Source organism: Quercus suber, unplaced genomic scaffold, assembly GCF_002906115.3.
Source record: "Quercus suber isolate HL8 unplaced genomic scaffold, Cork oak 2.0 scaffold_46, whole genome shotgun sequence".
In the NCBI taxonomy this organism is placed as follows: domain Eukaryota; kingdom Viridiplantae; phylum Streptophyta; class Magnoliopsida; order Fagales; family Fagaceae; genus Quercus; species Quercus suber.
Genome location: NW_027069511.1, coordinates 1,428,352 through 1,446,346, shown reverse-complemented (window position 1 = coordinate 1,446,346; position 17,995 = coordinate 1,428,352). Strand labels below are relative to the sequence as shown.

At 34.7% G+C, this 17,995-nt stretch overlaps 1 protein-coding gene across 2 annotated transcripts; it reads left to right on the top strand.

Moving 5' to 3' along the window:
* Positions 1-1,356: 1,356 nt before the first annotated feature.
* LOC112020340 (uncharacterized) lies at positions 1,357-11,394 on the top strand. 2 transcript variants are annotated; one of them, XM_024052896.2, is made up of 13 exons: positions 1,357-1,496; positions 1,602-1,719; positions 1,851-1,929; positions 2,321-2,396; positions 2,504-2,587; positions 2,675-2,779; positions 6,725-6,805; positions 6,928-6,992; positions 7,634-7,703; positions 7,789-7,866; positions 9,797-9,894; positions 9,989-10,124; positions 10,981-11,394. In XM_024052896.2, the coding sequence occupies exons 1-13, from the start codon at positions 1,443-1,445 to the stop codon at positions 11,125-11,127; spliced, it is 1,191 nt and encodes a 396-aa protein (XP_023908664.2). In that variant the 5' UTR covers positions 1,357-1,442; the 3' UTR covers positions 11,128-11,394. The 2 variants fall into 2 exon arrangements, with proteins under 2 accessions (XP_023908664.2, XP_023908665.2); XM_024052897.2 differs by having other exon boundaries at positions 1,358-1,496; positions 1,605-1,719.
* The last annotated feature ends 6,601 nt before the right edge of the window (positions 11,395-17,995 follow it).

Genomic DNA, 17,995 nt, shown 5'->3' with positions numbered 1-17,995 from the left:
ATGCCAAGGAGGAAGAAATGCCTGAGGACGAAGTGTAAGGGTCTAGGTTGCCCAAGAGCCTTCCAACGAAGACTATGGGAGGAAGAAGTGACAAGCCACCAAAAGCAGCCTTCCTGAACATTTAAACAGAAGGAACAAGTATGACATGTCAGCCATGGAGGCATGGTGGAGGAGCAAGCCCAAGATGAACTGTCACCTTCACATTAAGTGCACCCATCTAAGTCTCTGGCTGCATTAATGGAGACGTGACCCCTGGGCAGTGCTGCCTCGGTTGCTACAACCCACAGGAGGATTGATAAGGTGGCTGATGGGACGGGTTGTCAGAGGGACTCATGGATGATCAACAAGTGGAGGAAAGGGATCGTTGGAGGCGGACTATATAAGGGGAAGAAACAGATCAAAAGCGGGGACCATTCCCATGGAAGAGGGACCACTATCAAGCTCCTCGAACTGGGTCGAGGATAGACTTTGGAGGATAATTTTGATCCATCTGCGTTCGATGGTGGCGAACACTGCATTGGGCGTTGTCCGCTTACTAGGGCCTAGTTCTTGAACCCGCTCTTTACAAATTCATTATATTGGGCTAGCTGGGCTTGAATCCACTCACTCAACAGTAGAAGTGTTCAAATCCAGTCCCTACAATTATTATTATTATTATTATTATCACACATTATTTTTAATCGAAAAGGAAATAGCATATTATTACTAGAAGTGTCATGTTAACGGATGTTTTTAGGACAATTGTTAATAAACCATTTTAATAAAATTTTGACATTGCCTTTATAGGAAATATGAAAAACTGTCAAAATATTAATTACTTATTATATTTTTTCATAAATTTTTTTATAAAATAGTTCATTAACAAATGCTCTTAGGACATCTATTAACAGTTCCTTTAATAAAATCATCCACCAACTTGTTATTAAAAAAAAGGTAAATTACGTATTTGGTCTCTATCATTTACATCATATTTCAATTTAGTCTTTAACCTTTTAATACTGTCTCAATTTAGTCTCTGTTATTATTTATTGGATGAAAATTACTGATATTACTGATGTGACAAGCGACCCAAATATAAAATTAGTTTATTGTCACATCAATGTAAACTAATTTTTTATTTTGGTCGTTTGCCACGATAGCAATTTTCATGATAACAACATAGACTAAATTGACATGACATTAAAAAGTTATAGATCAAATTAATACAATTAAAATGTTATGAATAAAATTAAAATACGGTGTAAATGATTGGGTCATATACAAAGTTTACCAAAAAAAAAAACCGTAAATCTCTTACAAACATGTTAAGACTGTCTTCAAAACCTTGGTAATAATAAAAACACCATATATTCCACTCCGAGTATATGTACATTTGTGGGATCCATATCCGCATCAGTTGAAAGTAGAGAGTGAGTCCCTCCCATTCCTAACTGAATTTCCAAATGTCACTCACTTTGCAATCTCCGCCCTTCTCTGCTCTCTCTTCCTCTCTCCAGGTTTCTCTCTCTCTCTCTCTCTCTCTCTCTCTCTCTATGTATGTATATAATTAATGCATGACTATGAATGCACGTATGAGTGATTTTGATTTTTGATATTGATAGCAGGGGAGGTCGAGGTTCTTACCTGGAGCTGGATCGACAGCTTCAAATCTGGTGCTCTTCAACAACGTTCGGAAATCGTTTCCGCTAATTCGAGCTTCCTCGTCCTCGCTCGACACTGGTCAATATCTCTTCTATTTAGTTTAATTAGATCCTCACTGTTACAATCTCGAATTTCTTTCTTTTGTTTTTTTTTTTTTTTGATTGATTTAAACATTGTTGTTGTTGAAAATGATTGGTGGTTTTATTTAGGTTCCAACACGGAATTGGATGCTGTCTCTAGCTTCAGCGAGATCGTTCCTGACACTGTCATTTTCGATGATTTCGAGAGGTACGCTATTTCGAGAAAGAATGGAATTGGAACTAGTTTTCGTTGAATTCCTCTGTTTCCTTCATTTCATTGCTTACTCATTTATGGTCATGAAACTGTACGGACAATATTGAAAGTACCAACATTGGAATTTGGAAAATGATATTACATGTTACTACTAATTTGACCCTCTTCTACTTCAAAAATATGGAAACCCCTCAAAAGATTTTAAAAAAATAATAATAATCTTATTTATTTATTTATTATTGTTGTTGTTGTTGTTGTTAGGAAGGCAGCACAATTGGAAGAATAAGACTTGGAAGTTTATTTCATTTCATTTTATTTTTTTCTGAGCAATCAAAATGAAGAGGTAATGCTTGAATTGATGGTTTTGTTATTATTCAAAATTTAGGTTTCCTCCAACAGCAGCTACCGTTAGCTCCTCGCTCCTTTTGGGTATATGTAGCCTTCCTGATACAGTATTTAGAGTGAGGCTTCAATCTCATTGAAAACAAGATAGAAAAACTAAATCTAGGCTTTCCATTTTGGTATTTAGGATATTGTTTTTATAATTAGTTATTTTGCTCTTGTGTAGAATGCTGTGGAAATGGCTTTGGCAGATTCCACGTGTTATGGGCTACAAAACGCTGATTTGAGATTGTCATGTTTCGTTAACAAGGTTTGTTTTCTTATAACTTGATTGTGAGAAATTTTTTTGTTTCATTAAATTGATCAAGATGGTTTGCTATGGGTCATGGACACTTAGGCTTTAGTGAATGTTGGTGGTGACTTGGCAAAACTAGTACCCGGTCGAGTTTCAACTGAAGTGGATCCACGCCTTGCTTATGACACACATGGCATTATCAGGAAGGTTGGTTTATGTAATTTGTTGATTTATTGTTTTAAAGAAATTGCTTAAATATTCATATTTGAATCAGAGTATTAGCTATGACTTGGTTGTTCGTTTTCAATTTCCATCAATCATTCATTGCTTGCTAATTCAATCTCTAACTACGCATTTACATTGTACTTTCTTGAAGGAATTTTGGTTGGGTAGATGGCAATCTAGAGTTGTTCTTTTTCTCATGATATGTCTTCCACATTTAATATCTAGATTTAGGGATATTAAAATCACCATATCATTGGTGCAGCCAAAGTATGAAATTTAAAATTTTTTCTACTTTCTAAACCCTCTTTCATTTCAAATGGATTTGTACATCAAGAAGTCCAGTAAGAAGGAAGGACCATGCTGCGATAAGCAGAAACATGAGATCTGAAAAAAGAAAAAAAAAAAAAGTTGTTGAGAAGAAATTGATGTCTTCCACTTAAGAGAACTATCATATACGTTCAAGCCTTTTTTTTTCCTTTCTGAAATTGCATATGACACATCCTCTTTCTGCACATGAATACTAATGATGTTGTCTTGTGTAGAGCAAATGATGCAAAATGGAAAATTGAAAAAACCAAGAAATATTGCTTAAGGGAAACATAAGCTTCTTGTAACATTTTAAACATTCAGAAAGACAATGCCTAGTTGGCTTGAGCATCACATGTGAGGCAATGCATACGGTGCTGACAGAAATAGTTTTGCTATAGAATTCCAACTCCTTACTTTACATGCAATTTAAAATAAAATAAAAAACATTTTCATCATTTTAGATTCGCTGTGGTGTGGACAACCAAAATAGGACCTATTCATGCTGATTGATTTTGATGGACCTTGAAAAATATATTTTAGACCCCTACATGTTTAGCCTTTTGGAAATAATAAATTTGTCAATTAAACACAACAAAGAAAATTATATGCCCAGCATAATATATATACACACACACCACAGTTTATGCAATCAAATCAACAGCAATAAAGAAAGTCACTTAGAAAATGGTGACGAAGTGGAAAACTTAAGAAAAAACTGTCCAAAGGAAAAACCCCTATGGGGACAAAGGCAGGTCCATAGAAAATCCACTTTGAAAGGAACAGTTACAAAAGTCAGAGACCTACAAATTTTTCCTAGCCTAGACTCTATGCAACCTCTGTGAATGCCTTGATTTCCTTCTTACTGGAATAGTCTCTGAACCTCTGAAATGCTTCCGTGTAGTGATCTCCTCCAACTAGAACCTTTGACACTGCATTGAACCTCACTGAAGATTTGTCTATGTGATTTCAATCTCTCAAATTTTAAATTTAGGATTCAAAGGTAAGATTGTTAATGAAAGGGGTGTTTTTTTAAAAACTTGCCATGGGTTCTTGGACCTTGGCTAAGACAAGGGTATGTAGAAATAAGGTACAAGATCAATAACTAAGGAAGAGAGAGGAAGATTTTCTGATGCTAAAAAGCACAGGCTGAAATTCTATCAATAAGCTTTGCACACAAAAAATGCTCTCTCCATAGGGGTTCCTTTTGTTCAGCACAGGAACACCATGAAAATGCTCTCAACTTGGTTACCCTTCAACTAAAAAGCTTAAGAGCACAAAAAGATAAAAAAATGCTACTCGGTGCTCCTTTTCCTTTTCGGTCAGCCCAGCCCATAGAAATACCCCTTGCCTCTTGTTGCATTTAGATTTTCTTTTCCCCTCACAATGCTCTCACCTGTGCCATACAAAAACAATGGCTCAGGAGCTTCAAAAAGCCAATCTTCTTTGAATGGCTTAACAGCACAACCCCACAAAAGGCACTCCCATGGTCTTTTCTATTCAGTGCAAGGAGCACAAGAGCTTTTAGTAGAGAATCTATCATAATCTTCTTGCAAACCCAAAATAGCAGAGAAGAACCACTACTGCTTTTTCACCCCATGCCTGGCTTAATTTTCGACCCAAGGGAACAGCAGCTGGCCATGCAATAAATTCCCATCCCATCGGTAACCTCATGACACATGAAATAAGCAATCTATACACCTGGCTTCTTCAGCAAGCTTTGAGTTAAACAATATCTGAAGGGCTTGCTCAAGCAAGCTTTTAATTGCTCGAGCAAGCAGGTCTCAGTGGCTTGAGCAGTCCAAAGGCAACACTAAGGCAAAATCTCTGACCTATCTCGTACCGTTCGCTGCTACTGGGTTTGTTCAAGCAGCTTCATTTCACGCTCGACCAAGATTCTGTGGATGTCAATTTTTAGATGCAGCAACCAGACTTGATTTTTTAGATTGGGGATTTCCCACCCTAATCTTATTACACTGACATGGATATTTGCCAATTAAAATCCTACAGACCTGATTGATTGTGAGTGATGCTAATTGATGATATTAGTGGATTTAATTCTATCTGATTTTTATATCCATATCTTCTGTCATCTCATTATGATTTTATTTTATTTTCATGTTGAATGTAATTTGGGAACCCTATAAAAAGCCTATGGACTTGCTAACAATTTATCATGGACTAGTGAAATTTGGGTTGGCAGTTTTCCTGTAGTGCTTGGTGGTGATTCCTAGGCTCCTATCTTCATGTCAATCTTGGTGATGATTCCTAGTAAGTCCAGGTCGTGATTCTTGGGCTACTATCTTTATTTCGTGTTTGATGGTGATTTCAAGCAACCCTAAGTGATGATTCTTGGGTTTTATTTTTCTATTTTTATTGCTAGATAGTGATTCCAAGAAAACCCTAGATGGTGATTCTTTGGTCTAATCCTATCATTCTTCTTTTTGTTTTTGAAAGCTCAAATAGTGCAAAACACTATTGCTTGTTTAGACCCCCAATTCTTAATTACGGCTTGATTAATTTTAATCTAAACACACTTGATGCGGAATATACGTGATTAGAAAATCAATTAATCGAAGCACTCAACAATTGCATGGAGGAACAAATAAGTACAATGCTAAAATGGAAAGTACAATGCAAATCCAAGATAACACGGCGATGTATTATCGAAGAGGAAATCGAAGAACTTGGCAAAAATCTCTCTGTGGCCCCCCAAGCCGAAATGATCCACTAATAAATAAGTTGAAATACAAGGATACCAAAGAGATCCTCTAAGCCTAATTTACCCAAAGTATTTGAGCACTCCAAGCCTCACCGGCTTATTTTGGCAAATACCCAATACTTCTCAATCTCCAAAAACAATATCAACACTCTGAATGGGTGTGGGTTGTATTTGGGTACAAATCTCCTCTCAAGGTATAATAATGGGAGAAGAGAGGAGAAGAGATTACAAGCATTTCTTGAGGATGAGTAGCTCTCTCTAAATGGTGGGTGTTGTAGAAACCTCTCTAGGGTTTTCTTCCGAGTAGCCTCCTTACAATTTTGTGGATAATAAGGGTCTATATAATATAGGTGATGGGTATAAGAGTCATACTTAAAATTCCAGCTATCAGTGCATTTCGCAGGTCATCTCACAAGTTGGCCAAGTCGCGAGATGAGTCATGAACACACTGACTCTTCAGCTTCCGGCATGTGTTCCTCATGTGACCTTTGCGGGTTGCACCACTCGCGAGCCAAGTCATGAGATCAACTACTTGAGCAAATCTTCACCACTTAGATTAAACCCATTACAATTAAATCCCACAAAATACAAGGAAATAAATTAACGCAATTACAACACTTTTTGTCATGGAATAAAGCCAACATAAATGTTATGTGAAAAACCATAACTTAACAGTTTCCTAAAATACCAAGCCCCTTCTTAATAGTTCCATTGTCCTGCATCACACTGTGCATGTGAGAGACATCCTGCATGTTTTTGCCTCCTGTTTTTTATCATATACTTTGTATCTTCAATATTTTTTGCTCATTCTCCTAAATCACCATGGAAATCTGTCTCCATTCCTTTTTTTTCTATTACCTTAATATGGACTATTATTTTTAGTTGATCAAACTGTGCAGGTGCATGACTTGTTGAAATTGTACAATGAAATTAATGTACCTCCTGAGCGTTTGCTGTTTAAAATTCCTTCAACTTGGCAAGTGAGTATTTTAGCAAAATATGTCTTTATTGGCAATCTAGAACTTTCTTTGAGACTTGAGGCATGGAAGTTAATGAATCTTTTCATCCCTCTGTGGCCCACAATTTATTGTCTTTTATATAGGGAATAGAGGCCTCAAGATTGCTGGAATCTGAAGGAATACAGACGCATTTGACTTTTGTATACAGGTATACACTAAGATGTATAATGGTGCTACCTTGAAACTTCACTATGACAATCAAAAAAGGATACGACTTGATTATGGTGACTAAAAGCTTGTCTTCCTGCTGTTATATGTGCTTTTATCTGGAACAATTTTATAATAATTAGTCATCAGTTCTAAGTTTGGAAAGTGAGATCATATGCTAATACACTGTAATTAAATTTCACACATTTGAACTGTGTTGCAACCAGGTGAGGTACACTGAGGGTTTTCTTGATTATATAGTCAATATTTGGGCTTTCATTGTTGATCTTATGTTTGCACCAAGCAACAAGATTGGTTTTTCCTTTTCTCCTTGGTGGCTGGGTGATAGATTTCCCCATATTATGCGTTCATATATCTTTTTTGTTCGTTTAAATTGCTTAACATCTATGATGTTGATTTCTGGGTAGGGCAAGCTACTTCAGAGGTTATGTGAATGCATTTTTATTCTCAGCATTTGATATTTCCCAAGGTTAATGCTAATGTATGATTTGCTTCAATCATCATTTAAGGAAATCAGCTTGTCATTAAGTAGCTTTGCCATTTTCTAGGCAGAATAAATTTAATCAACATTTTACATCTAGTGATCTTTCTTAATCATTTATGTTTTGACCTGTTTTCCAGCTTTGCTCAAGCTGCAGCTGCGGCCCAAGCTGGTGCTTCTGTTATTCAGATTTTTGTGGGTCGTTTAAGGGTAATTTTCTATTAATATTGTGTATTTCCATTGTTTATAGAACCTTTAGTTTGGTCCTTATTGAAATGCATTCACTGTCCTTCAGGATTGGGCACGCAACCATTCTGGTGACCCTGAGATTGAAGCTGCAATCAGCAGAGGCGAGGATCCAGGGTTGGCTTTGGTTAGTTAAACAACACTGATCTTCTGACTTTTCAATTGTTTCAATACAGTCAACAAGATTTTAGTTGATTTAATTACTGATTTTTCAATTGTTTCAATACATTCAACAAGATTTTAGTTGATTTAATCACCTGCAGTTCATCGGTATTATTATAAGAAACCACTTTATGTTTATAAGTTGTGTAATTTTGCAATCTGATATTGGGGTTTTTTTTGGGACTGTGGGCAAACTTGTCTCTAGACAGGCCCTGGGCATCGGCTAAGGTGGTAAGAGACTAAGGAGAGATTGTAGGTTCAGTACTCACTTAAAGTAGAGGAAGAAAAGGACATTTAGATTGAAGTTAAACAACTTTTGCGGTATTAATTTTGAATTTTGTAACCTACTGAAACTCATTGTCCAACTAATCTTTTCAACAGCATCATATTATCTTGTGAAATACTATTTCTTTCAGCATACTATTTTCTGAATTCATTTTCTGCCATCTGTTGATGATTTTATCTTGCTCTTCACTGTGTTTTCTAAACCAACATTAGTTCATAATTTTTTGGCCTGTTGGTGTGGACACCAAGATGCAACAATTAGTGCTAATTCGAATTTCAAATTTTGAAATTCCATTGATGTAATTTTTCTTGATTGATGATTTTGTGGAATTATGGACCCCCCCCCACCCCCCCCCCCCCCCCCCCCTCCTTTTTATTGATGTACTGTCTGAAAGCCTATTTAAAAGAGGCTTCAATAAACATGTAAGACAGACTTTGATGAAGTGAAAATTTGAATTGGAAATTTTCCAATTTCTGGGTTCTGATTCTTAAGTTTTTCACGCTTGGTGCTGTATTCAGGCAAACTCCTAAGTGCTGAGCCTTAGGGTTTATTATTTTCCCCTTTATCCTCCACTTGAAATTGTTTGGCATCATCTGGAGCATATGGAGCATATTGATTGTTAGAATCAAATGTCATTATGCCTTTCCTACCATGTCTATGTTTCTTCCTTTACCTATTTAACATTAATGGACTATAATACCCCATTTTGGTGCGAAGGGGCTATAATTGGCTAAGAAGCACGAACATGGGTACAGGAATGTGTATGGGTACATAACATCGACACAATAGTTTTTGAAAAATATAGGACACGGATATGACGGGACTCGTCTATTAAATAATTATTAAATATATTTTCATTTATATTTTTTTTTATATATTATTAAGCATCTATTTTTCATATAATCTTAAATATATTTCAAATTAAGAGTAATAATGGATAGTAAAGCAAATCCATGACTATTAAGGATGTTTAGAAATTAGAATACAAACCAAGAATAAATATAATTATTAATTTTCAAATGCATTATTACTATTTAGAGCATGAATTCTCTCTTTGTTTTGTGAAAGGGTATTTAATTCCTCTTGTTCTCATGTCCCAACTGTGTTTTGTATTTATTTTTATTTTTTAAAAGATACGGTTGAGACATGCATGCAGAAGTGTCCTAGGTGTGTCAAGTGTCTGATAGGGGTACGACACTCCAAATAAAGTGTTTGTGCTTCCTAGGTAATTGGTGGTACTGTGAATTGTGATCATAGTACCCCTGACCAGATTTCCCTCATTTTCAAGAAATTGGGACCTCAATTTTCCATCACCACATGCGTTTCTAGCAATATCTGTGTACAGCATGATGTGTTTCATACTCTATGGTTTCATAACCTCAAGGCACGATTCCTACAACCTTTGAAGCTAATCCTGAAGGGCATTTACTTCAGCATTGATACAAAGTCTGCTTAGTTGGTTAGACTTCTGGTACTGTGTTTGATTGCTCAACTGACTTGAGTCTACACTAACAAACCGTGAAGATTAAAATAAATAAGAAGAAAAAAATAAAATAAAAAACAAAAGAATAAGGAGACTGAATTAGACATACTTTATCCATCCCTGCAGGTGACAAAGGCTTATAATTACATTCACAAGTATGGACATAAATCAAAGTTGATGGCTGCTGCAGTCCGAAACAAGCAGGATTTATTTAGTCTTCTGGGGTAACCATATGACTTTTTATCATAAATATCGGGAAATTCTTGACAGGTTTCATGTTTGGAATAACCTTTGATGCTTCTATTTGTCATTGCTCAGGGTTGACTACATCATTGCACCATTGAAGGTATTACAATCTCTCAAAGACTCCACTCCTGCTCCTGATGAGAAGTACTCCTTTGTTAGCAGACTTTCTCCACAGTCTGCAGCCCTATACAATTTCAGTAAAGAAGAGGTCTGCTTTCTTTTCATATTCTCTCTGCATATTCCTCTTAAGCATTTGGAGTTTCTTTGTTTTACTGATAAAAATTGTGACGAATGGAGCCAAATTTACCTACTTTATGGTCACAAAATGCGGTCTCAAAATCCCATCTAAGTTATGGATGTGTGTTGAACAGTGATAGAGAAAAAAAAAATTGTTAATGATATTGCTGTTCCAAGCCCACCTAAGTTATCATATTGGTTTACCTTTGTATTCTCTTGAAAAAAAATTATTTACCAATGCCTCAGCACATCACTAGCCCTTAAATGGGCCGCAGAACACAGCCAAGGCCTCTTTTCCCCCTGTCTAGGTTTTTAGAAAACTTAAACATAAGAGCAAGGCTTTTGTCTAATGCTCCACTGCACTGGACAGGACATAGACCTGAGGCCACACTGAGTCCTAAACACAATCTCCTCATTCAACACTATTGCTTCCATCACCATTTGCACTTCTACAGTTCTACTAATACTACGACAGTAGCTGCCACCATCACCTCACCAGTGCTACCATCTCACCACAATCACTATACCACATCTACCATCACTCCTATACTGTCATAACTACTATATATCTTCTGTCACTGCCACCATAGTGATTGTAGTGAGATGGTATCATTTAGAGAAGCCTGACCAGTTCATAGTAACCATGAGAAGGTTCACAGTTAATCAATTTTGCTGACAACAGCATATTATGTTGGTGGAAATCAATCCTAACCAGACTATTAAAATATTACTGCTCATTCGCTCGTACCCTGGCCTCTTTCTATAGGCACTCCTACTTTGATTTCTCTAAATACTAGATGGTTAATCAATCATCTCTTCATGTCCAGCTCGTGAAATGGGACCAATTAAGCCTTGCATCAGCTATGGGACCGGCAGCTGTGGACCTTCTGGCTGGTGGACTGGAAGGTTATGTTAATCAAGCCAAGCGAGTGGAAGAGTTGTTTGGGAAGATTTGGCCTCCCCCAAATGTCTGAGGTGTTCCCATCACTTGCTAAGCGCAGATCCTCTCTTTATTGAATAAACAGCGTGAATTTAAGTGCTTTTTTTTTTTCCTCCCCTTCCTTTTTTCGAACTTTCCTCTGACTTGGAAATCATTGTTTATCTTTAGCAATACTTGTTTCCTGCAAAGCTGTTGATTTAGACATGAATGTTCACTCTTAATTTACAGTTTTTTATTTTTATTTTTTTTAAAATCACATAATGTGACCACTTGCCAATTGAGGGGCATCTGCTTTTGAGTATTTTTGTGCTCTATCACACACCTTTCAAGATCCCTATTCCAACAACTTTGACTGTCTATCAGTGCTGCTCCATTCCAACTATATGGTACTCTCACCCAAAAAGAAAAAAAAAATGTAATTTATTCTGTATTTGAAATGTTATGCAATAGCTTTGCCTTACGGGAATGTTTAACTTCTGTAGTACCCATTAAAACGTAGTTTGTGTCATGAATAAGGATAATGCAGCTGCTGAGCAGGTGTTTACCAATATATTGACATCTGATGAGCTGCCATGAGTGAGAGTTTTGAGTAAATATTTATGAATGCTGTTAGTCTATTGGGGCAATTGACAGTTTATTGTTGAGAATAGGATTTTAGGGTGAGATGTAAACAAATTAGACCTGTGAGGGATACATTACCAGGGTTGAAGCGCTGGGTTTCATGAAACCCGGTTATTGAAGAACCGGATTGAATGCACAGGTGCCACCAAATTTGCCACTTAAGGGCTTATCTGCCGTTGGAAATTCAGCTGTTGAAATGTGGGACCCAAACTTCACATTTTGAATAATTTAAGGAATGATCTAGTTGTCGAACAACCAGATCTAATTTTGCAATGTCCAATCATTTTATGTTATTCACTTCCTTGGTAATTGTTAACGGAAAAAAAAAAAAGGAAAAAAAAAAAAGAAAGAAAAAGAAAGAGGAATTCTGAACGGGAAAGTTGGGTGGGTTGGGGGGGGGGGGTGTGTTGTGTTTTGGCGGGGGAGAGGAGAGGAGAGAAAAAGATGCATGGGTTTGGATTGTTGAATAACCGAACTACATTATATCCTGGTTAGATTTAGATCCGGTTGTTAAATTGCAAGTGAATTAACCAAGTTGTTCAATTAGTCCGATTATGCCAATATGTGATTTACAAGTAAGGTAATTTAAAACATGCAAAGGCAAATTAAATAATGTGTGCTAATAGTATAATCTCATTCACAAGGAGACCATGGTATGGTGGACAAAATTAAAATTTAAGGAAAACTTCCGAAACAAAAACCACTACGGGAAACTTTTCCCAATAAAACAAATCTACTGTGACAAGAGAAGATTTACAATTAAGGAAAAATTTTGTCCTAGACTTTACTAACCATAGACAACTTACATAAAAAAACCCTTTCACTTCATTAGAATATGTGGATTCTAAACCATATGAATGGCTTCTACAGATAACTTACCCGCTATCATGACTAAAGCTCCAACGGACTTCAAGAACCTCTTGTAGGTTTTCTTCACTATAGCAAGTATGTGGTAGGCACTATACCTTCAACCTTGATCACCAATTGATATTTAGATCTACTTTGATATCTCCAGTAAAGCAAAACTAAGAGTTTTTTTTTTTTTAATGGAAAATTGAGAGAATCTTGATTGCACACAAACATAACTCTCTCCTCTAAAAAAAAACTCTTTTAGGTTGACTTATTATGTGCCTTTTATACTCCAATAGGTAGGTTAAAATTGGGCTTAAACATATGACTTAGGATTTGTTGGTTAGAGAGATTTTAGGGGAATGGAAAAGAGGGAGAGAAGTGGAGAAAAAAAAAAGGTTTTTGTGGTGTTTGGTTGGATAAAGAATGAGGGAAATTGCTTNTTTTTTTTTTTTTTTTTTGAAGTGTCCATACACAATTTTTAATTAAAAATGTATTACTTTTTGTTTTATTTAACTGAGACATAATTGTAATTAAAAGATTAATTCACTTAAATTTACGTGATTCACCCAAAAAGCCAAAACTAGGGCTATGTAACTACGTTTATAAATTTGTTATAGTTTTATTATGATGGTTACAACAAAAGTTACATGAATCATTAGCACGCGTGAGTGCACACACACAAAGAAAATTGGTTAATATAACTTTATAAGATTTACGCTTTTTTAGATCCTTATTTCTATTAAATCTAACTATAGAAAATCATTAGATATCATAAACATTCTATAAATTAGTGATACAAGAAAATTAACTCTTTTCAGCCTTCTTCTTAAGTGGCTTCCCTTGTACGCTTTGTCAAACTCTAAGCCAACCAAGCAGGCATTACCATTTCTTTACTCTTTTCTATGTCATCTTTCGCTTTTCTCAATCCCATCCCACACATACCAACAGCATGTTCATTGACACCATCAACTCCTTCAGGCCAAGAAGTAATTCCAAGCTGAGATAACCATTTAAAAAACTTGATCGAAAGCTCCCCTAAAAGTACGGTGAAAGATAAAAGTTTGGAGTCTCGCATTTTAATAGGTAGGCTATTGTGGCTTGGGTATCTGAAATGCTCGAAGCCTAGTCCCATCTGAACCAAATATGGGACACAGCTAGAAGGTTGCTTATAGCGACTTCAAATGGGCAAGAATGCTCACTAGGAGCGACTGCCAACTTGAATCTCATTAACAAAGTCCAAACCTCAATGGGGTGAGCAATGAGTGTGGGGCAGGCGGCATTTCCTTTGCCCCAAAGGGATACACATGTAAGGTTTAAAATTTCATTACCTTTCTTCTCAACTAAAATAACAAAAACAAAAACAAAAAACAAACTGGGTTAAAATTTAAATTGGGTTCCAGAATCCCGATCCATAGGATGTTGAAACTTGAATAAAGAGATGTGGATAAACTGAGGTATATTATTATTGGATGGCTTTCTTATCGGAGAGTTTAAATAGGTGTTCCCAAATATTTTATCAGATAATTAAGTTTCCTAAATTAAAAGGTTGTGTGAAAACATACAGTTCAAAGATTTTCTAGCTCTTAGCTCTCGAGTCTCAGGTGTAAACTTCCAGAAAATACTATCTCTTGGGCCATTCTCTCTAGGTAACCAGTAACCACTAACTCCCTAAGATTTGCTGAGCCAAATTAAGTAAAAATTATGATATGAACATGTTTGGAAATAGGATTGCAGAAGCTTTCTGAGTTCGTGATGCAAACGATCGCAAGAAAAACTAACGAGTCCTAGTTGAGAGAATTCTGGTCCGCAGAAGGTACAACACAAAACCTTCTTAAATCTACTTGATGATCTTGGTTAAAGGTTTTTATTTATTTTTTCTTATTATTTTAACATGAAAGAGTTTTTTATTCCCACAAATTTGTCTTCAAAAACTCGTAACTTCTTGCTAATGAAGTAGAAGATTACCATTAGGTTATAAACTTAACATAGCAAGAGGATGGAGTAAAGCAATGTGTGAATTTGGGTGCGAGAATGAGTATATTCCTACTCTTACTATTTTTTAAACTCCTACTTTGAGTTCTCTTCTTAGTATAGATATCATAGGATATCAATTTATAATATTTGTTCAGTAATGATTGCTCTTTATCATCTAAACAATGCATCAATTGATTTTTGACATAAATGAGACTTAAATCTAGATCTCTTATTTGATGATAAGAAATTTTACTAATTAAGCTAATTAAAACCTACCATATAAGAGAGTAAATGCTGATAAATGATATATTTGATTCTTTAAAATAACATAAAAGGTTGAGTGAAAATTAATATTTTCTTAAAAATTTCAATAAAGTTGTTTATGTGAAATTAAACCTAACCTATATTTTTACAAGGAACTAGCATAAATTATATACGAAAAGCCATAGGATAGGGATCATTGCCTCTCTCCCATGCTGGCTCTTGCCTTTGGCAAGTTAGGCAACTACTTAAAGCCCTCAAATTTATCTAATTAGGTAAGTTTTTTTATTCTTGATTTTTTTTTTAAATGTTAATTTTGTAAAATTAATAAATAAAACCCTAAATTATAGGATAAAAAAAGGAAAAAAAATTAAGAGAAAAAAAAAAGGGAGAAAGGAGGCCAATAAATTATACCTGAAATATAGCCAAAAAATAAGGAAAAAAATCAGTAAAGGAGGCCAATAAATTATTCCTGAAATATAGTCAAGAATATAAGGAGAAAAATAAGTGAAAACAATTCGGGAATGGAGGCCATAAATTATATCCGAAATATAGCCAAAAAATACGGGATAAAATGTCTTAGAGAAAAAAAAAAAAATTGTGAGAAGGTTTTTTGACATAGAAGCTGAAAGAGAGATGCTACGTTTACAATATTTTAACAACAAATCACAAGTGGTTAGTTTTATTGGTTCAAATTTGAAACTAACACTAAGATTACTATTTTGCCCTAACAATAACAACCAGTAATAATCTGTCACTTAGGATTTGTTGTAAAAATGTTGTAAACATATCATTTCTCAAGCTGAAATCTTTCTCCTTCTCTCTTTCTCTCTCAACAAAATAGGAAAATCATTAAGAAAAATAAAAGCTTAAAAAAAAAATTTGGGGAGGCGGGTGGGGGGTCAATATTATTGCCTCTCCTTCATACATAACCTCATAGTCTCCTCCTCCATTATTACATTAATCATAGTCTCCTCCATTATTACATTAAATTATTTTATGCATTCAATATATGCATTTCTCTTGTACAATATATGATCTCTACATAATTAAAAGATCCGCATGTAAGAAAGATAATTTATATACTAAATGCACAAGATCTTCTCTTATAACTAGTTTCAAACATTTTCAAAATAAGGTAAATAGGGAGAGAAAAAAAAAAGAGAAAAAAAAATATATATATATATATATTTTTTTTTTTGTGTCAGGTGTAATAATTTCATGGCGAAAATCACATTTTCATTTTTATATTTCACGCGATTCTCACTTTGGTCCCTATCTTTTTATTTTTACTGCTTTTAACCCTAAAATAAAAAACCGTTCCATTTTAGTCTTTCCCGTTAGTGCCCTAATGGCAAAATCCTACATGGTGATGAAAATATTAAAATAATAATAATAAATTTTATTTTGACATTAAAAAATAACACGTCAGCATCTAAATTAAAAGAAATTAATTTATTAACTTTAACTAAATAAAAAAATTAAAAACAGAAATAAAAATTAAAAATCACATAAATTAAAATCTAAGTAAATCTTGATAAAAAACCATAAGAAAACAAACCCAGATGTCACTCACTCTCATTTTGTACTTCTATTTCTTCGTTCTTTCAAGATCCATTACTTGCTCTATTTGTGTTTGTATCTTTGTTTTTCTTCGTTCTTTTCAGATCAATGACTCTCTCTTTCTCTCTCTCGGTGCTTGTTTCTTTTCAAATTTTGAATTTGTGATCTTTAGTTTTTGTTCAAATATCAGCAACTGATGGGTGTGGCCATGGGTCTCGGCCATGGAATTCGGCCAAAAAATAAAAACCCAGATCTATACATAGTCACAAACCCATGATTAAACTGAGAAACCTATTTCTAAAAGCACATGAATAAACCAGCCCATACCCATAGACACACACACAGCACACAACTCTTCGTTTTGCCGGTTCCAAATTTTTTTATTTTTACTCTCTCTCTAACTTTTTACTGTTCCGTCGTCGTTTTGCTACGTTTGTCGGTCATGTGCTGCGGAAATTGACCACACGGGAAACATGCATTACCTTGAGCTCCTAAATAAATCTCTGATCTGAAGCTTTTGATAATTCAGTCTTTGTCGAGTTCTGTGTAATTTCACTTTCGTTGCTCTAGTTTTTGTTTTATGTTAGTGAATTTCGTTTGTGTTTTTGCTGAACGTGGAAATGGCTGAATAATTCATAAGTTCTAAATCTTTGAATTTTTTATATTTTCTGCGTTTGTTTGTTTGTTTGTTTTTTCTTTTTATGTTTGGATCTGGTTGTAGTTTTGTCGGTGAGAGTGAAAAATGGAGGAACAAAGATAGGGGTTGTGCCAACTGAACGATTCTTTAGTTTTGCAACAAAATAAATGAAGAGCCTCAAAAACCTGATTAGTGAAGAAATTAAAAGCTCCACTCTAACTAATGAATCGTTCAATTAGCACAACCCCTACGTTTCTAAGAGTAAGACAAAGAACCCATAACGATTTCAATGACCATCTTCTATTTTGCTTCTAGCAAAAACGACCCCACCAGAAGAGAAACAATGAATCGCCATTGCAACTCTACTGGAATTTGATTACATTTCATTCAAATTTATTATAAAAATAAATTTATGATAATAATTCTTGAATCTATTCTATAATCGTTATACGAGAGATTAAACCCTTTTAGTCTTAGCTTGATCAATTAGTTTGGATCAGTTATTCTTCGTCATGTTTGCAAGGGCCATTCTTGTCGTCACCTTGACATACAAAAAGTAAAAAGATTATTGGTTCAACGGTAATGCTTTTCTTCCTTGGTGTATCTTTCGCCACATCATAATTTAACGTTGTACAAAGTGAATGTGTCCCAAAACCTGACACTTGGATCATAATGCAACAAAGCCACATCATATCACCAGGCAAATTATTTACGACGTGGCATGAGCAATAATTTGCTTAAAGAAAGTTGGAAAATTTTATTATTTAAAAAATAAATAAAATACCAAATATAATGTATAATGTAAATAATCTGAAACATAACAATTTTAACAATTTTTTTTATATTTTTATAACTAACATGATATATTACGATTGAATTAACATAATTTTTATCTTTTTAATACTAATCGTAACATTTAACATGTTATGTTAATAATCATTAAAAAAATATTATGAAAAATATTATATTTATTGACTCCATTTAAGAATAACTT